This window comes from Thamnophis elegans, chromosome 13, assembly GCF_009769535.1.
Source record: "Thamnophis elegans isolate rThaEle1 chromosome 13, rThaEle1.pri, whole genome shotgun sequence".
Classification (NCBI taxonomy): Eukaryota; Metazoa; Chordata; class Lepidosauria; order Squamata; family Colubridae; genus Thamnophis; species Thamnophis elegans.
In genome coordinates, this window is record NC_045553.1 from 2521345 (window position 1) to 2542566 (window position 21222).

Sequence of the window (21222 nt, forward strand, 5' to 3'; positions counted from 1 at the left end):
ATTAGCTAAGTTCGGCCTGGGTTACGCAAAACAATAGAAGCCAGGTTTGATGGCTTAACTTGCAAGCCCAGTGAATGATGGGGCTTGGTGCTTTTTCTCAACCTAGACAACTTGGTAAAAGTTGGGACATGGTGGCTCAGTGGCTAATCGGGGAAGCCCAATTCGCTTAACTACCATGTGACTCGCGTCACAATGGCAGCGATTCCCTTAATCCCCTGCGGCCCGAACGTTCGCCAGATGAGGCGAAACTCGCTTCGACAAACGCCTCGCTCGGGCCACAGAGACGCCGGGCCAAATTGTGGCCGTAAGCCGTGGACTACCTCTCGTGCCCCAGCAGAAAGGAAGAAAATATATATATATATATTTAAAAAAAAACAGCCTGCCAAACTGGCCCGCCGTCTGCCCCACTGCTTCGCGCTTTTTGGATCTCCAAACGACAAACAAAGCTGATATCAGCAAATTCTCTTCTGTTTTCCCACTCGGGCACAAAAGGCCGCTTTGAAACGTTGCCCAGCTCAACGGCTATTCTTAGAGCTGCGAAAACAACACGCCCAGCTGTCTGTATTGTGCTCCCCCAGCAGGTTGCGATGACACCACCGGGCTGGTTGCGTGTGGCATGCAAGCCACGAGCACTTTCTCACTTTAAAAAAAAAAATCCTGTTTGCAACGAGAAGAGAAGCTGGGCAGACAGCGGCGTTTCAAGGAAAAATCCAAATAAATCCTGCACGTTGCATAGAAATCACAAGGTATTTTCCATCCTTTCTGGCTCTGAAAACCCGTCGTATTTGCAACGAAGAGAGTAGAGCAAAGAGAAGCTGGAGGGAGAGCAAGGTTTAAAAGAAAATCCAAATAAATCCTCAGTTCTCCCCACCATCACCACTCTCCGGCCGTTGTTTGCAAGATACGACTATCTTTATTTGCAATTGACGATGGAAAAGCATTAACTGGAAAAGGGGAAGGGAAGGTCTGGCTCCATATGAGCATCAGTCATCAAATTTGTTCGGAGGTGACTGTTCTGACCGAGGCTTCCCGAGAGCCAGAAGCAAACTCCTTGTCCTGACAAAAAAAATCCCTTTTATTAATTGACTGTGAATTCTGCTCATTCACCTCCAGCAAAGTCTTTCAAGGGAGGATTTACGGTCACAGACCTTATCTGGCTTGGAGAGCTGCCAGGAGGAGATCTGCAAAACTTGGCAAGGAGTCTCGGAGAGTCACGGGCCAATGAAGGGAACTAATGGTCTCCTGCAAACTCCATTCCCCTTTTGCTTCTTTTATTCCCTCTGGGAGGGGCCATTCACTGCCCACCTGTGGCCTTACTCCCAAGTCGACCCCTGTTCTTTAGCTCTTCCCTTCATCTAGCCACTCTGCGCATGGGAACAGGCTCCAGCTGTTCTTTTGCCCCACTAATGTCTGACTTTGAAGGCAGCTGATAACTGTCAGACGGCCCTGGCCCCCTGTCTGCCTCCGACACAGAGCCCTCCTCAGAGCCTTCCCCAGACTCCAGGACTGGCCCAGGTTCCTCCCCAACCCTCCTCACTGTTCGAATCTACTGCCAGCTCTGCCAGCAGGCCACAACAGTGACAGATTTATTCCATCAGGATGAATTATTTTAGAAACAGAAAACCGACAGCAGGAAAGACTTTATGGTCCATTGAGTCTATCCTTTGAGTTTTATTAATTTTCGGTTTTCTTTTTTTTTTAAATTACTTTGAATGATTATTTTTATATTTTATCCCTCTTTATTTTATTTTTTTGTCAGATGATGGGCAGGTTTTTTTATCCCAAGCCAGTTTAAAATTTAACATTTTTGGGGGGGAAAAGTAAGGGGAAAAAAGCGTTTTCTTCGGACAAAGAGAGGAAAAAATGCCTTTGGTTTGCAAGTTGATCCAAGACGGATACGGATACGTGGGTGTGGATTTTGGGTATAACTGCTGTGGTCTTAACCAGGAGTGAGCCAAAGCTACCGCAGGTTTCAAGAAATAAATTTTTTTTTAAAGCCAAAACTCTTCTTTGAGAAAGGGAGAAAAACAAGCGACGGTATGGAAATGTTAAGTTTAAGTTTAATAACATTTATATGCCGTCCAATCCCGTAGGACTCCTGCAAATGCATCCATAAAGACAGCTGCTTTGTTTTTGAAGCACCCGTCAAGTATTCTAAGTGTCACCTTGAGCACAATGATTTATCTGCCTCGATTGAAAAAACCAACAGCCCAGAAAAAATCCCACAAAAATTCTACTTACAATCGTTTGATGCCAGATTCTTGCGGAGTCAACGGTTTGGAATTAAGGATGGCTGGTGGCTGAGCCGATCGGGTCTCTTCATCCAATTCGTCACTTTAAAAGCAGGAGGGGGGGGGGGGAAACGCAGCACGATATTAGGAATATTTTGGTTGTCTGCTCCCCGGAGTCCCCAACAGTTTGGGAGTTGGGCAGCCTCCGAAATCTCATCAACAAAGAAATGGGGAATTGAGAGTTTGAAGGAGCAGAGGAATAAAAAGAACACAAATTGGCTGGGTTTATTTTGTGCCCTAATGCGTGGTGAGAAAACTTTAATCTTGAATGGTTGATCTAATGTTGGTTGCTGTTGATTGGAAAGGAAGTCTGGAATCTGAATCTACATGTGCATTCCTCAACCTGCGCGGCTTTAAGATAGGGGGACTTCAACTCCCAGAATCCCCCAGTCTGCATGCTTAAGTTATTGGGACTTCAACTCCCAGAATTCCCCCAGTCTGCATGCTTAAGTTATTGGGAGTTAAACTCCCAGAATCACCCAGCCTTAATGCTTAAGTTATTGGGACTTAAAGTCCCAGAATCCCCCAGCCTGCATGCTTAGGATAAGACTTCAACTCCCAGAATTCCAAAGCCAGTATGCTTAAGGAGACTTCAACTCCCAGAATTCCCCAGCCTGCATGCTTATTGGGACTTAAACTCCCAGAATCCCCCAGCCTGCATGCTTAAGTTATTGGGACTTAAACTCCCAGAATCCCCCAGCCTTAATGCTTAAGTTATTGGGACTTAAAGTCCCAGAATCCCCCAGCCTGCATGCTTAGGATAAGACTTCAACTCCCAGAATTCCCCAGCCTGCATGCTTAAGTTATTGGGACTTAAACTCCCAGAATCACCCATCCTGCATGCTTATTGGGACTTAAACTCCCAGCATCCCCCAGCCTGCATGCTTAAGTTATTGGGACTTAAACTCCCAGAATCCCCTAGCCTGCATGCTTAAGTTATTGGGACTTAAACTCCCAGAATCACCCATCCTGCATGCTTATTGGGACTTAAACTCCCAGAATCCCCCAGCCTGCATGCTTAGGATAAGATTTCAACTCCCAGAATTCCCCAGCCAGTATGCTTAAGATAAGGAGACTTCAACTCCCAGAATTGCCCAGTCTGCATGCTTAAGTTAGGGGGACTTAAACACCCAGAATCCCCCAGTCTGCATGCTTAAGTTAGGGGGCTTCAACTCCCAGAATTCCCCAGCCAGTATGCTTAACACAGAGCATTTCAACTCCCAGAAATCCCCAGCCCGCATGGTTAAAATAGGGAGACTTCAACTCCCAGCATGCTTAAGACCAGTGGATTTTGACTCCCAGAATCCCCCTTGCTGGCTGGGGAATGCTGGGATTTGAAGTCCACCCATCTTAAAGTCGCCAAGGTTGAGAAAACGTGTTCTCGAATATCATCCACCCTGTTGTCCTTGCAGCTCTTCCAATTTAAGCTGGTTTCCACTGGAAACTGTCCCCCTCCCCAAAAAATATATAGGATGACAGTCAGATTCCCTGATTGTCTTATAGAGCAGTGTTTCTCAACCTTGGCAACTTGAAGATGTCTGGACTTCAACTCCCAGAATTCCCCAGTAGTGGTTAGGACAGTGTTTCTCAACCTTATCAACTTGAAGATGTCTGGACTTCAATTCCCAGAATTCCCCAGCAGTGGTTAGGACAGTGTTTCTCAACCTTGTCAACTTGAAGATGTCTGGACTTCAATTCCCAGAATTCCCCAGCCAGCATTCACTGGCTGGGGAATTCTGGAAGTTGAAGTCCGGACATTTTCAAGTTGCCAAGGTTGAGAAACACTTTTATAGAGAACAAACCTCGCTTGGGGTCCGGATCGAGCAGGGAAAGAGGAGGAAAAACATCTCACCTCTTGTAATACAGAAGCTCCTCTTGAAGAAGAAAGACCTTGGATTTCAGCTCGTTCCTCTCGTGTAGGACGTCCCGCAGCTCTTGTAGGGTGAATCTGGGCCGATTGGGGTCTTTCAAATCCAAAGCAGTCTTCTCCGCTTCCGAGAGGAATTCCTCGGCGTTCTTGGGCTCTTCCGGCTGCAAGGTTAATATTTAGGGTTAATTTCATTCAGACTGGAGTTTAAGAGATGTTTTCAGGAGAAGAGCCAAGGTGGCGCAGTGGTTAAATGCAGCACTGCAGGCTACTTCAGCTGACTGCAGTTCTGCAGTTCGGCGGTTCAAATCTCACCGGCTCAGGGTTGACTCAGCCTTCCATCCTTCCGAGGTGGGTAAAATGAGGACCCGGATTGTTGTTGGGGGCAATATGCTGACTCTGTAAACTGCTTAGAGAAGGCTGAAAGCCCTATGAAGCGGTATATAAGTCTAACTGCTATTCCTGGGGCCTGTTCTGATCTGGGCTTCCCGAGAGCAGGAAGCAAACTCCTTGTCCCGACAAAAAAAAACAACACTTTTATTAATGTACTGTGAATTCTGCTCATTCACCTCCAGCAAAGTCTTTCGAGGGAGGATTTACGGTCACAGACCTCATCTGGCTTGGAGAGCTGCCAGGCTGATTTCTGCAGAACTTGGCAAGGAGTCTCGGAGAGTCACGAGCCAATGAAGCGAACTAATGGTCTCCTGCAAACTCCACTCCCCTTTCGCTCCTCTTTTATTCCCTCTGGGAGGGGCCATTCACCATCCACCTGTGGCCTTACTCCCAAGTCGACCCTTGTTCTTTAGCTGTCCCCTTCACCTGGCTACCCTGTGCATACGCACACTGGGAACAGGCTCCACCTGTTCTGCCTCGCTGATATCTGACTCCAAAGGCAGCTGGTAACCGGCATATGGCCCTGGCCCCCTCTCTGCCTCCGACACAGAGCCCTCCTCCGAGCCTTCCACAGACTCCAGGACTGGCCCAGGTTCCTCCCCAACCTCCTCGCTCTCCAAATCTGCTGTCAGATCCCAATTTTCATTAAATGAGGATAGAGCCGAGGTGGCGCAGTGGTTAAATGCAGCACTGCAGGCTACTTCAGCTGACTGCAGTTCTGCAGTTCGGCTGTTCAAATCTCACCGGCTCAGGGTTGACTCAGCCTTCCATCCTTCCGAGGTGGGTAAAATGAGGACCCGGATTGTTGTTGGGGGCAATATGCTGACTCTGTAAACCGCTTAGAGAGGGCTGAAAGCCCTATGAAGCGGTATATAAGTCTAACTGCTAACTGCTAACTAACTGCTACCTGTAATTTAATTAGTTAAATACTGGTGAATGAGCTTCACTATTTGCCTGTACAGTATCTCCCGGGAATATTTTTTCCCCCAATCTCTTAGTTTAATCTATAGCCCTAGAATATCTCTGCGTGGTCTTCTATCCACACGTCAATCAGGCCTCTCTTTGTTTAAATGCCTGGGTCCAAACTACATCAGCTAAAGGCTGTCATCTGCTGAGACTATAAACAGCTGCCTGGAGTTGGCTGGAAGAAATAAGATTATTCTTAATTCCAATTTAAGAAGGATCCATTCCGGATTTTGCCGGGGAAAAAATAAAGAGGGAAGGGGGGGGGGGGGGGGGAGAAAGGAAATGGAAAAAAAACCCCGGAAGAAACAGAAATAGATATTTCTACATCTCCCTTTGAAACGCATCCCCCCCATTGTTTTGCAAAAACCTGTCCCCTGAAGTCAAATACGCCGCAATTAATCCTTGGCGCTGATGATAAATTATTCGCTTATATTATATTTTTAGAGATCCGTGCCTATTCTATAGATGTATCTCGGTGGCTGCAACACCAACTCTCCAATGAACACAAGGAACAATTGTGCGTTCTTGGCGAAGTCAGCGATCTCATTAAAAATCAAAGAATGGGAGCCTTTTTTCCAGATCACACAATAAAAGAAGCAGTTGTGAGTTTTGCGTTGCGATCGAAAAAACAAACCCAAAACTGGGACTCCGCGTACTTGTCCCCTCGCGCCATGTCCACCTAAGCAGATCCTGGGAAGTCTGGACAAAGCATCTTTCTGTTTCCACCCAATCTAGAATTTTGGGATACCTACAACATCTTTGTTTTCCCTCGGTTTTGAAAAACCAAGCTCCTAGTCCTCATGGTCAAATCCTCTCGCCTGCCCAAATTTCTTCCCCCCCCCAACAGCTGGACTCTTTATGAAAAAAAAAAAGGGGAGAAAATTCAAGGAAAACATGGAAGGCGAAAACTTTTCAAATCTGGTTGGAAAATCTGCAAGTTGGTGGCAAAAATTGGTCTTGAGAAGCGATAGAGAGAAGTGGGTCGTTTGTGTTTGAGCCACAATGGTGTACAAATGAAAACAGGGACTTATGACCAGGTCCCCGCGCTTTTGACCGTCACAACATTCCCACAATCACGGGTGTCAAAACTCGGGTGTTTTGACAAGAGGCATTTATTGACAAGGGTTGTGTATTTGGTGTGTTTGTGTGTGTGTGTCTGAGAGAGGGGGGGGGGTGATCACTATTTGCGACCTTCCTAGCCAAGCTTCCCGCAAGCAAAAAGTCCAGGACTCGCTTAACAGCTGCAGGATTCACTTAACGACCGCAGCGATTCGCTTAACGACCGTGGCAACAACAACAAAAGGTCATAAAATCAGGTGTAATTCCTTGAACAAACCGCCTTTATTTTATTTTATTTTATTTTTAGCCAGGGAAATTCCGTTCTGGTCGTTAAGTTGAGGACTTCCTGCATTTTCCGCAAACGTTTTGACTTTTCTGAGGTTAAAAAAAAAAGAGAAACCAGCCAGGATTTCAGACCCTGAACATGGAGGTTGAGCTCTCTCAAGTGAGCTCCTGGAGTTAAAAATTAGATCCGTATTGCAAAGAGGACCGGTGGGAGGGAAGGAGAACTCAAAACGATCCTAGCTTGTGAAGGCTTGTTCCATTTAAATCACTGAAACGCAGCCAAGGGGGATCTTAAAATAAATCCTTGCCTCCCTTCGGCCCTTCGCTCCAAGAGATAAAGGAACGCCTCGAATTGAAAAAAGTAAAATAATTTGCCACTCTCCCTTGCTAATTTAGGCTAAAGGTTCTCAGAGTAGGGGACTTCGAACCCAGACCTCTCTAGTTTTGCTGAGAGAGGGAGCAGAGAACGCAGCAGGGAACTGGGATAGGATAGGATAGGATAGGAGCAGAATAAGTAGAGTAGAATAGAATAGGGATAAATAGAATAGAATAGGGATATAGAATAGAATAGAATAGCATGGAATGGGGATATAGAATAGAATAAAGATAAATAGAATAGAATAGGGATATAGAATAGAATATAGAATAGAATATAAGAGTAGGGTAGAGTAGAGTAGGGATATAGAATAGAATAGAATAGAATAGAATAGAATAGGGATATAGAATAGAATAAGAGCAGAGTAAAATAGAATAGAATAGAAGAGTAGAGTAGAATAGAATAAGGATATAGAATAGAATAGAATAGCATGGAAAAGGGATATAGAATAGAGATAAATAGAATAGAATAGGGATATAATAGCATGGAATAGGGATATAGAATAGGGATATAGAATAGAGATATAGAATAGAATAGAATAGAAGAGTAGAGTAGAATAGAATAGAGATATAGAATAGAGATAAATAGAATATAATAGGAGTAGAGTAGAATAGAATATAGAATAGAATAGTAAAGTAGAGTAGAATAGAATAGGGATATAGAATAGAATAGAATAGGAGTAGAGTAGAATAGAATATAGAATAGAATAGTAGAGTAGAATAGAATATGGATATAGAATGGAATAGAATAGGTTAGGATAGGATAGGCATATAGAATAGAATAGAATAGTAGTAGAGTAGAATAGAATACAACAGAATAGAACAGTAGAGTAGAGTAGAATAGAATAGAGATATAGAATAGAGATAAATAGAATAGAAAAGGAGTAGAGCAGAATAGAATAGAATATAGAATAGAATAGAACAGTAGAATAGAGTAGAGTAGAATAGAAGAGGGATATAAAATAGAATAGAATAGAATAGAATAGAAAAGGTTAGTAAACTTATTCATAGTTAAGGGTCATCAGTTCCTGGGGAGGGCATGAACCAATCGTCCTTGGCTAATCTTAAAAAAAAAAAAATCCCTAGCAAAATCAATTTGGATGGGAGACCACCAGGAAATCCCAGAGTTGAGGAATTCATGTAGCAGCGAAGGGGACGATGGTTTGCAAGAAAATCACAGAAATTTGATAGTTTACGAGAAAATCACAACCGTTGGCCTCCCTGTAAATCCGCATTCCCCAACATTGTAAAGATACGTGGACTTCCAACTCCCAGAATTCCCCAGCACATGGCTTCTCTAGAGAAGATACTCTATGGTTGCGGGAACATCAGTTAAGTTTGACTAATGCTTTAAATCAGTGTTCCTTAACCTGTGGGCAAGTTTAATATGTGTGTAGGATGGCTGGCGAATTCTGGAAATTGAAGTCCAGTCGTCTTTAACAGGCTGGCTGAGGAATTCTGGGAATTGAAGTCCCGTCGTCCTTAGCAGGCTGGCTGAGGAATTCTGGGAATTGAAGTCCCGTCGTCCTTAGCAGGTTGGCTGAGGAATTCTGGGAATTGAAGTCCCGTCGTCCTTAGCAGGTTGGCTGAGGAATTCTGGGAATTGAAGTCCCGTCGTCCTTAGCAGGCTGGCTGAGGAATTCTGGGAATTGAAGTCCCGTCGTCCTTAGCAGGTTGGCTGAGGAATTCTGGGAATTGAAGTCCCGTCGTCTTTAACAGGTTGGCTGAGGAATTCTGGGAATTGAAGTCCCGTCGTCCTTAGCAGGCTGGCTGAGGAATTCTGGGAATTGAAGTCCCGTCGTCCTTAGCAGGCTGGCTGAGGAATTCTGGGAATTGAAGTCCCGTCGTCCTTAGCAGGCTGGCTGAGGAATTCTGGGAATTGAAGTCCCGTCGTCCTTAGCAGGCTGGCTGAGGAATTCTGGGAATTGTAGTCCTCTCATTTCCAAACAGGCAAGATTTAAGGCAACGTTTATCAAATCAGAACCAAACTCCCCAAGCAAATTTTTTAAAAAACTACCCAAAATTCCCCACTCACCTGTGCTGCTTCTCCGTTGTGACTCGGTTCCCCTTGGAGTTTCTCCCTCATTTTCCCCAGCTCCGCTCTCAACGCCGTCATCTCTTGCTCTTTGGTTTGCAAATAGGCTTCCAGCTCTACTTTCTGCTCAATCAAGCCCTTCCCCTGAGCTTCCACGACGGTAATCCGGTGCCGCAGATCATGATTTATCTTCATCAACCTGTTTTGCTGCTGCTGGAGCTACGGAGAAGAAGAAAAAGGGGAAATGATGGGGAAGCGGAGGGACACCACCGATAAGGCCCCGCTACTTCCAAGTCCCCCGATTGTCCAATCGCTTTTTATTCGGAGGTACAGAGCAGGGAAACGGATTGTTGAAGGAATTACGGGAAGAGAGGGAGGGCAAGGTGGATTTCCCGGCTGCCAATGAGACTTAGGAAATCTACGGGTATTAATTGGCTAGTGCATCTGCCGTTAAGGAGGTGTTTTGTAAATAAAGGATTTCATTTCACGTCCAATCAGGATTAGTCTGGTGAATAACGCATTTTAGAAACGAATCCACGGCCTCTCAACTTGGAGAAGCTGAAGAAGTGTGGACTTCAACTCCCAGAATTCTCCATGCTGGCTGGGGAATTCTGGGAGTTGAAGTCCACAAGTCTGAAAGATGACCAGGTTGGGGAATAAACACTGAACTAGACAAGGGAGGGAGGGAAGGAGGATGAAAGGAAGGAAGGATGGTTGGATGTAAGGAAGGGAAGGGAGGGAGGGAGGGAAGGAGGAAGGGAGGGAGGGAGGGAGGGAAGGAAGGAAGGAAGGAAGGAAGGAAAATAAAAAAATAATAAATTAGGAGTTTACAGAATTATGATACTTGATGGAGACATTCTCCATCTCAACATGGAGATTTTATTTCTGGAATCCAAGTCTAGGAATCTGCTTTCAAAGAAAAAGGAAAAAAGAAAGCATTTGGCAATTCCTTGTACTAAATTTCTGAGAGAGCAGAGGAGGACAAAACAACAACAACAACTCACTGCTTCTACATCTTCATTTTTAAGTCCCAGTTCTCTGTCCTTCGCCCGGATTTCATCCCGCTGTTTGTCAACCACTTCCTTCAGCTTTTTCATCACTTGCCTCTCTCTTTCTGACATCCCTGGTGTATGGTTTAAAAAAAACAACAATCATCATCATCAAATAACCTTCATCATTGACCCTCCTTAAGTAGTAAAGCCCTTGCAAAATGTGTTGTAAAGTTGTGTGTGTGTGTTTGTGTGTAACATAGGTAGATAGATATAAGATGATAGATAGATAGATAGATAGATAGATAGATAGATAGATAGATAGATAGAAAAGATAGATAGATTGATAGATAAGATAGAGATAGATAGATGAGAGAGAGAGAGAGACAGATAAATGATAGATAGATAGGTAGATAGATAGATAGATAGATAGATAGATAGATAGATAGAAAAGATAGATAGATTGATAGATAAGATAGAGATAGATAGATAGATGAGAGAGAGAGAGAGACAGATAAATGATAGATAGATAGATAGATAGATAGATAGATAGATAGATAAGATAGATAGATTGATAGATAAGATAGAGATAGATAGATGAGAGAGAGACAGATAAATGATAGATAGATAGATAGATAGATAGATAGATAGATAGATAGATAGATGAGAGAGACAGACAGACAGAGACAGATAAATGATAGATAGATAGATAGATAGATAGATAGATAGATAGATAGATGAGAGAGAGACAGAGACAGATAAATGATAGATGATAGATGATAGATAGATAGATAGATAGATAGATAGATAGATAGATAGATAGATGAGAGAGAGAGACAGATAAAAGATAGATAGATAGATAGATGAAGACAGACAGACATAGATAAAAGAGAGAGAGAGAGAGAGATCAAGACAGACTGACATAGATAAAAGATAGAGATAGATAGATAGATAGATGAGAGACAGACAGACACAGATAAATGATAGATAGATAGATAGATAGATAGATAGATAGATAGATAGATAGATAGATGAGAGAGACAGACAAACAGACAGACAGATAAATGATAGATAGATATAGATGAGAGAGAGAGACAGATAAAAGATAGATAGATAGATGAAGACAGACAGAGATAGATAAGAGAGAGAGATAGATAGATAGATAGATAGATAGATAGATAGATAGATAGATAGATGAGAGACACACAGATAAAAGATAGATAGATAGATAGATAGATAGATAGATAGATAGATAGAGATAGATGAGAGAGACAGACAGATAAAAAGATAGATAGATAGATAGATAGATAGATAGATAGATAGATGAGAGAGAGAGAGAGAGAGAGAAATGATAGATAGAAAGAAAGAAAGAAAGAAAGAAAGAAAGAAAGAAAGAAAGAAAAAGAAAGAAAGAATTCTTGGCCACCCATCTTACCATAGCTTAGAGGCACCTTAGAGCCATAAATCTATGTCTATCCATATACAATTAAAACATAAATATCTTCAAATCGAACATTAAAACCTAAGGACCGTTCCAAGTCATAACTTGGAATGGTTGCTAAGCAACTGGCCACTAAGCCGAGGACTCCCTGTCGAAGCCCAATGGGGTGGGGACCTTCCCCTGAAGTGAAGCCCACCTTCTTGCATCGCTGAATTCTGCAAAGTCATTTTGACAGGGGGGTTTTGGGGGGGGGGTCCAAAAAGCACTCAAGGCATGCTCCAGGAATCTTGCCCCTCTTTCCTCGGCACTTGCCTTCGTGCTTCTGGAATTCTTCCTCCGAGAAGTTCACATCCTTGTTGGTGAGGTTGGTCATCAGCTGCTTGTTCTCCTCTTGAAGCTGGGCAATCTGGGTGAGGAGGTCCTGGGCCTCTCCTCGCCAAACATCCTCCACCAGTTCCAGCTCCTGCAGGATCAGAAACCACAGCTTATCAGCCTTAGGTAAGTGAAGACCAGCCTTTTCAAGGTCTTTCCCCATGGAGGTGCTCCCTGCCCCGGCGAAAGGTTGGAGGAGAACACCAAAGGTTGGTGAAGAACACTAAAAGCTGGAGGAGAAATGCACCAAAGGTTGGAGAAGACCTCCAGAGGTTGGAGGAGAAGACTACCAAAGGTTGGAGAAGACCTCCAGAGATTGGAGAAGACCACCAAAAGTTGGAGACCTCCAGAGGTTGGAAAAGACCACCAAAGGTTGGTGAAGAACACTAAAAGCTGGAGAAGAAATGCACCAAAGGTTGGAGAAGACCAGTAAAGGTTGGAGGAGAAGACTACCAAAGGTTGGAGAAGACCTCCAGAGATTGGAGAAGACCAACAAAAGTTGGAGACCTCCAGAGATTGGAGAAGACCACCAAAGGTTGGTGAAGAACACTAAAAGCTGGAGGAGAAATGCACCAAAGGTTGGAGAAGACCTCCAGAGGTTGGAGGAGAAGACCACCAAAAGTTGGAGAAGACCTCCAGAGGTTGGAAAATATCACCAAAGGTTGGAGGAGAAGACCACCAAAGTTTGGTGAAGAACACTAAAAGTTGGAGGAGAAATGCATCAAAAGTTGGAGAAGACCAGCAAAGGTTTGAGGAGAAGACCACCACAGGTTGGAGAAGACCGCCAAAGGTTGGAAAAGACCACCAAGGTTTGGTGAAGAACACTAAAAGCTGGAGGAGAAATGCACCAAAGGTTGGAGAAGACCACCAAAAGTTGGAGAAGACCTCCAGAGGTTGGAAAATACCACCACAGGTTGGAGAAGACCAGCAAAGGTTGGAGGAGAAGACCGCCACAGGTTGGAGAAGACCGCCAAAGGTTGGAAAAGACCACCAAAGGTTGGTGAAGAACACTAAAAGCTGGAGGAGAAATGCACCAAAGGTTAGAGGAGAAGACCACAGGTTGGAGAAGACCAGTAAAGGTTGGAGGAGGAGACTACCAAAGGTTGGAGAAGACCTCCAGAGATTGGAGAAGACCACCAAAGGTTGGTGAAGAACACTAAAAGCTGGAGGAGAAATGCACCAAAGGTTAGAGGAGAAGACCACCACAGGTTGGAGAAGACCAGTAAAGGTTGGAGGAGGAGACTACCACAGGTTGGAGAAGACCTCCAGAGGTTGGAAAAGACCACCAAAGGTTGGAGGAGAAGACCACCAAGGTTTGGTGAAGAACACTAAAAGTTGGAGGAGAAATGCATCAAAAGTTGGAGAAGACCAGCAAAGGTTTGAGGAGAAGACCACCACAGGTTGGAGAAGACCGCCAAAGGTTGGAAAAGACCACCAAAGGTTGGTGAAGAACACTAAAAGCTGGAGGAGAAATGCACCAAAGGTTGGAGAAGACCACCAAAAGTTGGAGAAGACCTCCAGAGGTTGGAAAATACCACCAAAGGTTGGAGGAGAAGACCACCAAGGTTTGGTGAAGAACACTAAAAGCTGGAGGAGAAATGCACCAAAGGTTGGAGAAGACCACCAAAAGTTGGAGAAGACCGCCACAGGTTGGAGAAGACCACCAAAGGTTGGAGGAGAAGACCACCAAGGTTTGGTGAAGAACACTAAAAGTTGGAGGAGAAATGCATCAAAAGTTGGAGAAGACCAGCAAAGGTTTGAGGAGAAGACCACCACAGGTTGGAGAAGACCGCCAAAGGTTGGAAAAGACCACCAAGGTTTGGTGAAGAACACTAAAAGCTGGAGGAGAAATGCACCAAAGGTTGGAGAAGACCACCAAAAGTTGGAGAAGACCTCCAGAGGTTGGAAAATACCACCACTGGTTGGAGAAGACCAGTAAAGGTTGGAGGAGGAGACTACCACAGGTTGGAGAAGACCTCCAGAGGTTGGAAAATACCACCAAAGGTTGGAGGAGAAGACCACCAAGGTTTGGTGAAGAACACTAAAAGTTGGAGGAGAAATGCATCAAAAGTTGGAGAAGACCAGCAAAGGTTGGAGGAGAAGACCACCACAGGCTGGAGAAGACCGCCAAAGGTTGGAAAAGACCACCAAAGGTTGGAGGAGAAGACCACCAAGGTTTGGTGAAGAACACTAAAAGTTGGAGGAGAAATGCATCAAAAGTTGGAGAAGACCAGCAAAGGTTGGAGGAGAAGACCACCACAGGTTGGTGAAGAACACTAAAAGCTGGAGGAGAAATGCACCAAAGGTTGGAGGAGAAGACCACCACAGGTTGGAGAAGACCACTAAAGGTTTGTATGACATCCTGTGACACCTTCGTGGATCGTATGGGATGCTAAGATGTCCTTTTCCTTTACAATTAAAAAAAAAAAATTATTTCAAATGAAGAGATCTTCATTTTTGGTCTCTAGGCCTCTAAGTCTCCCTCAACAACTGCCTTGCTTAGCAGTGGGGATTCTGCTGGTCGTAAATCGAGGACTTTCTGTACCCATTGTTGTCACTTCCCTCCTCCCACTTCCTCTGATTTTCAGACGGGGAGGAGGGGGGAGAACCCTGTGAGATCCCTTCCCACAACAATTTTTCCCCTCCCGAACTTCCTGAGATGATGTCCTTGCCGCATGGGCCGACCGGGCAAGGAATCTGTTTTTCCACTTCCTTGGCAGGGAAGAAGTCCACGTGAAAAGGGGGGAGGGGTACTTCTCTCTTTCTCCCACCAGACTCCTCCTCCCTTCTTTCTCCTCCCCCTCCCTTCTTCCCCCCTCCTCTTCCTTCTTTTCCCCTCCGCCTCCCCCTTCCTCCTCCTCCCCTCTTTCTCCTCCTCCTCCTCCCTTCTTTCCCTCTTCTCTTCCTTCTTTCCTCCTCCTCTCCCTCCTTTTCCCCTCTGCCTCCTCCCTTCTCCTCCTCCTTCCCTTACTTCTTTCCTCCTCCTCTTCCCCCTTTTCCCCTCCACCTCCCCCCTTCCTCCTCGTTCTTCCCTCCTCCTCCTCCTGCTTTCCCCCTCCTCCTTCTCCCTTCCTCCCTCTCCCTTCCCTCTCCTCCTCCTCCTCTTTTTCTACCTTCCGTCCTCCTCCTCCTTCGGTTCCCTCTCCCTCCTCCTGCTTTCCCCCTCCTCCTTCTCTCTTCCTTCCCCTTCCTTCTCTTCTTCCCTTCTCCTCCTCCTTCTCCCTTCCTCCTCCTCCTTCCTTCTGTTCTCCCTTCCTCCTCTTCCTCCTTTCCCCCTTCTTTCTTTTCCTCTCTTCTTCCTTCCTTCTCTTCTTCCCTCCTTCTCCCTTCCTCCTTCTCCCTTCCCTCTCCTCTTCCTCCTTCTCTCTCCCTTCTCTTCTTCCCTCCTCCTTCTCCATTCCTCCCCCCCCTCTTCCTCCCTTCCTCCTCCTCCCCCACCACAGCCTGGAAGTGACATGCAGGAAGTGAGCTGGGAAGCCGGCACATTTCGAATCCAGGCTGAGCTCATTCCTCCTTCAATTACATTGCATTGGCTCCCTTCCCACAATCCATGTGTTCCTAGCTAACCCAACCCACCCACCCACCCATCTCTCACCCAAGGGCCCCTTTCTCAGCTCCCACACAATTACAGCTCCAGACAAATCTGGGTTTGCGTGAAATACTTGGTTAATCAAAGGAAGATCTCCAAATTAAGAAGAAGAGATTGGACAATGCTTTGTCTGAAATGATATAGCGTCTCTTTGCTTGAGCAGGGGGCTGGACTAGAAGACCTCCAAGGCCCCTTCCAACTCTGTTATTCTGTAAGGGTCTCTTGCTTGACAAGGGGGCTGGACTAGAAGACCTCCAAGGTCCCTTCCAACTCTGTTATTCTGTAAGAGTCTCTTGCTTGAGCAGGGGGCTGGACTAGAAGACCTCCAAGGCTCCTTCCAACTCTGTTATTCTGTAAGGGTCTCTTGCTTGACAAGGGGGCTGGACTAGAAGACCTCCAAGGCCCCTTCCAACTCTGTTATTCTGTAAGGGTCTCTTGCTTCAGCAGGGGGCTGGACTAGAAGACCTCCAAGGCCCCTTCCAACTCTTGTTATTCTGTTCTCTTAAATCAGTGAGGGTTGCAAAGGCAGGGCCCATCCAATTCAGAAGTTCACCCTGAAGAGCAGGCCAAATCACACCACTATTAGGAACTGGGAAACCAGAAAAATAAATGTACTAGTTGCATTTTTGCAAACAGGAAGAAGGACAGTCCAAGTTTTGCTACACAATAAATGTATCTCACAGAAGTGATTACGATTAAGCCTGTGATCTTTTCTGGAGTTATTGATTTGAAGCAAACAGTTGAAGAAGAAAAAGATGCACTGGCTGATTATTTAAAAGAAAGTCAAGAAGATCTATTAATCCAAGTAAAGAACAAAAAACTACTGAAGGCCCAACAGACGAAACAAGAATACAGAAAAGATGTGATAAAATCAAGAATGGAGAGTTGGCAGAACAAAGCACTGCATGGCCAATTTCTGGAAAAAATAAAAGATAAAGTGGACAGTGAACAAACTTGGTTATGGTTAACAACAGGTACATTAAAGAAAGAAACAGAGTCACTAATCCTGGCTGCGCAAGAACAAGCTATCCGCACAAATGCCATCAAGGCCAAAATCGAAAAATCCTCTGATGATGCCAAATGCAGACTTTGCAAAGAAGCTGATGAAACTGTTGATCACATACTCAGCTGCTGTAAAAAAATCGCGCAGACTGATTATAAATTGCGGCACAATTCAGTAGCACAAATGATCCACTGGAATTTGTGCAAAAATTATAATATTAAAACAGCAACAAACTGGTGGGAACATCAGCCTGAAAAAGTCACCGAAAATCAGATGGTCAAGATCTTGTGGGATTTCCGTATACAAACGGACAAAATACTGGCGCATAATACACCAGACATCACACTGGTTGAGAAAAATATATAATAAGGTCACAATCATAGACATCGCAATACCAGGTGATAGCAGGGTCGCCGAGAAGGAACATGAAAAAATCGCAAAATACCAGGACTTAAAAATCGAAATTCAACGACTATGGCACAAACCAGCAGTGGTAATTCCAGTGGTAATTGGCACACTGGGTGCTATACCAAAAGCACTGGAATTACATTTAAAACAGTTAAAAATTGACAAAATCACCATCAGTCAAATGCAAAAAGCCGCACTGCTTGGATCTGCACGCATATTACGAAAATACGTTACGACGTCCTAGGCCCCTGGGTGGGGCCCGACTAGTAACCAATGCCAAATCCGGCGAAACAACTGGCCGCTGTGATACAATTGTATAATAATAATAATAATAATTTTATCTTTTCCAGCTGGTTTGGTGTCCCCTTAAGATGCAACTCAACTTAAGTACGAGCTACAAAAGCTGCCAAGTTTGTAAAACCAGCTCTGGCACATTGAAAAACAGAAAATTTCAAGAGTCAGAAGGGCTGCGCGATGCAGGAATGCTGTTTAAATGCCTCAATCTAAATCTTTGTTTAGTCCTAAAGTTTATTTAAGTGGTTAGGAGAGCTATCAACCCTCAGCCCAGCCGAACCTGAGCTTCAGCTGAATTTGTCACACCCTTTTTAATTTTTTCTTTTAAGGCATCAACAATTTCTCTTCTACGCCAGAGAGGTTGTGAGCATCTTCCGTAGCCATTTTCACGCCAGCAAATTAGAGCGATGTCACCTCCGGCGTGATGCTAAAACCCTCTCCTCAGCATCTTGATGGATGCATTTTATTCATTTCTCATTTAGGCTTCAGTTTGCAAGCTTATGAAAATGTTCCGGTTGGGGGAAAAAAGAAGTGGCATTAAGCTGATTTTTTAATGAACTGGCAAATCTTGTTTCGTGGTCTCTCAGTCCAAGAGTGGCTGGACCACACGCCACACCAGGATCTTGGTTTCCATGCACAAAAAGGAGCATCCCCACCCCCACCCCACACAAGCAGGATCCCTGGGAAGTGGCTGCAGACGGTGCTGGGTTCGAGGGTGGCGTAGCTGGGAAATAATAGCTCTGCCTGGCGTGGGAACCCAGTGGGAGCCAGTCCAGGGTGGAAAGGAGCTTAACTGTGCCCAAATGATGCCATCCTGCAGACATCCATTTGTTATCCCTCTGGCTAAGCAGGGAGAGGTCTCACCTGCAAATGCATTGGAAGGCAATCTTTCCTTCCTTCCTTCTTTCCTCTTTCTCTCCTTTTCTTTCCATTCCCCTTTCTCCTCTCCTTTTTCCTGCTAGCTTTTCTCTTCTCTTCCTTTCCTTCCTTCTTCCCTCCCTCCCCACCCTTTTCCCCATTCCTCCCCTCTTTTTCCTCTTCCTTCCCTTCCTCTCCTCTCTTTCCCTTTCCTTTTTTCTACTTTTTCCTCTCCTCTTCCTCCCTTCCCTTCCTCTTTTCCTTTCATCTGTCCCCTTCCTTCATTTTTTTCTTACTTTTCTCTTCCTTTTCCTTTCTCCCCTTTTCCTTCCATACCTTTTCCCCCTTCCTTTTCTCTTCCCTCTCATTTCCCCTCCTGCCTCTTCTCTCTTCTTCCTTCTCCTTTCCTCCCTCCCTCCTTTCCCCCTTCTTTCTTCTTCCTCTTCTTTCCTTCCTTCCCTCCATCCCTCTTATCCTTCCATCCCCTTTTCATCTCCCTTCTTTCTTCCCCCTCATGTTTCCTCATGTCTCCCCTCTCTTTTTCTTCTCTCCCTCCCTTCCTCCCTCTCATTTACCTTCTGCCTCTTCTCTCCTCTTCCTCTCCTTCCTCTCCTTCCTTCCCCCTTTCTTCTTATCCTTCCAACCCCTTTCCCTCTCCCTTCTTTCTTCTCTCTCATTTTCCCTTCTGCCTCTTATTTCCTCTCCCTCTCCTCCTTTCTCCTCTCCCTCCCTCTCTCCTTTTCCCCTTCCTTCTTCCCTCTCATTCCCCTTCTGCCTCTTCTCTCCTCTTCCTCTCTTCCTTTCTCCTCTCCCTCCCTCTCTCCTTTCCCCCTCCCTTCTTCCCTTTCATTTCCCTTCTGCCTCTTCTCTCCTCTTCCTCTCCTTCCTTCCCCCCTTTCCTCCCTCTCTCCTTTTCCCCTTCCTTCTTCCCTCTCATTCCCCTTCTGCCTCTTCTTTCCTCTTCCTCTCTTCCTTTCTCCTCTCCCTCCCTCTCTCCTTTCCCCCTCCCTTCTTCCCTCTCATTTTCCCTTCTGCCTCTTCTCTCCTCTTCCTCTCCTTCCTTCCCCCCTTTCCTCTTATCCTTCCAACCCCTTTCCCTCTCCCTTCTTTCTTCTCTCTCATTTTCCCTTCTGCCTCTTCTTTCCTCTTCCTCTCCTCCTTTCTCCTCTCCCTCCCTCTCTCCTTTCCCCCTCCCTTCTTCCCTCTCATTTCCCTTCTGCCTCTTCTCTCCTCTTCCTCTCCTTCCTTCCCCCCTTTCCTCTTATCCTTCCAACCCCTTCCCTCTCCTTCTTTCTTCTCTCTCATTTTCCCTTCTGCCTCTTCTTTCCTCTTCCTCTCCTCCTTTCTCCTCTCCCTCCCTCTCTCCTTTTCCCCTCCCTTCTTCCCTCTCATTTCCCTTCTGCCTCTTCTCTCCTCTTCCTCTCCTTCCGTCCCTCCTTTCCTCTTATCCTTCCATCCCCCTTTCCCCTCTCCCTCCTTTCTTCTCTCTCATTTTCCCTTCTGTCTCTTCTTTCCTTTTCCTCTCCTTCCTTCCCTCCTTCCCTCTTATCCTTCCATCCCCCTTTCCCTCTCCCTTCTTTCTTCTCTCTCATGTTCCCTTCTGCCTCTTCTCTCCTCTTCCTCTCCTTCCTTCCCTCCTTCCCTCTTATCCTTCCATCCCCCCTTCCCCTCTCTTCTTTCTCCCCTCCCATTTCCCCTTCTGCCTCTTCTTTCCTCTCCCTCTCTCCCTTTCTCCTTCCCTCCTTCTCCCCTTCCCATCCCACCTTCTGGTGCTTCCTCTCCTTCTCCAGCCGGTCGACGCGCTCCAGGCGGAGCCGGTCGAGCTCCAGGCGCAGCTCCTCCACCTCGGGGCTGATGTGGTCGCGACTGACCAGCACCTCCAGGATCTCCAGCACCCGCACCACCTTGGGCATCAGCCGCCCGATGGCCTCGCAGCCGTGCTGGTCGATGAGACGCTCGAACTCCTGGCCCACCAGGGAGGCGATGTCGTAGACGTCCATCACCGTCAGGTCCGCCACGCTCTTCTCCAGCGCCGAGACCCCCGAACCCCCCACGCCCTCCATCGGCCCAGCAGACCTCGGCCGGGGCTCCTTCATAGGACGCCCGCTGCGGTGCCAAGCGGTGCCAAGCGTTATGCCAGGCAAGGGAAGGAAAGGAGGCAGCCCGGGCGCCCGGAGGCCGCGCTCCAGAGACGGCCGGCTCGACCCCGGCTTCTCCAGACCCCTCCTCCCGTCTGAGTCGGTCTGTTCCTCCTCCTCCTCCTCCTCCTCCTCCTCCTCCTCCTCCTCCGCTGGAGTCCTGGCTGGGCTGGGCATCCCGGCTTGGGGAGGCGGAGCGCCTGGGAGAGGGAGAGAGAGACGGGCGGAGGCGGAGGAAGGATGCTCCGGGGGCCAGACGCGCCGATGGGTTTTCCCACGGTCGGAAGGGCTCCTGGAGGAACGAGGCGCGGATCCTTGGGAGGAAGGGAGACGGCCCGCTTCCCCGCTGGACTTGGGCAAGAGGTTGAAGGCGTTGGTAGACTTAGGCGGTGGAGGGTTTCCTGGCTGAGCAGGGGGTGGGACTAGAAGACCTCCAAGGTCCCTTCCAACTCTGCTATTGTATAGTACTGTATATTTTTCCTCCAGGGTCCCTTTCGACTCTTGTTATTTTATTCCACTCTATTCCATTTCTATTTTATTTCTACTCTATTCCACTCTATTCCATTCCATTCTATTCTAATATATTTCTATTTTTATTTTTAATTCTATTCTAATTCTATTCTATTCCACTCTATTCTATTCCTATTCTATTCCATCCTATTCTAATATTATTCTATTCTATTCCATCCATTCTATTTCTAATTCTATTATAATCTATTTCTATTCACTCTATCTATTCTATTTCTAATTCTATTCTATTCCATCCTATTCTAATATTATTCTATTCTATTTCATTCCATTCTATTTCTAATTCTATTATAATCTATTTCTATTCCACTCTATTCTATTTATTTCTAAT

General features: G+C 45.9%; 1 protein-coding gene across 2 annotated transcripts in view; it reads right to left on the bottom strand.

Moving 5' to 3' along the window:
- RILPL1 (Rab interacting lysosomal protein like 1) overlaps positions 1 to 20481 on the bottom strand; it is a 25814-nt gene extending 5333 nt beyond the window's left edge. For both annotated transcript variants that reach the window (XM_032229599.1, XM_032229600.1), the window contains exons 1-6: positions 19989 to 20481; positions 12014 to 12164; positions 10276 to 10394; positions 9272 to 9490; positions 4144 to 4322; positions 2242 to 2334 (exon numbers count right to left, since the gene is read on the bottom strand). In XM_032229599.1, the coding sequence (XP_032085490.1) occupies positions 2242 to 2334; positions 4144 to 4322; positions 9272 to 9490; positions 10276 to 10394; positions 12014 to 12164; positions 19989 to 20321 (1094 nt within the window). In that variant the 5' untranslated portion in view covers positions 20322 to 20481. The remainder of the gene's footprint in view (positions 1 to 2241; positions 2335 to 4143; positions 4323 to 9271; positions 9491 to 10275; positions 10395 to 12013; positions 12165 to 19988) is intronic.
- Between the last annotated feature and the right edge of the window lie 741 nt (positions 20482 to 21222).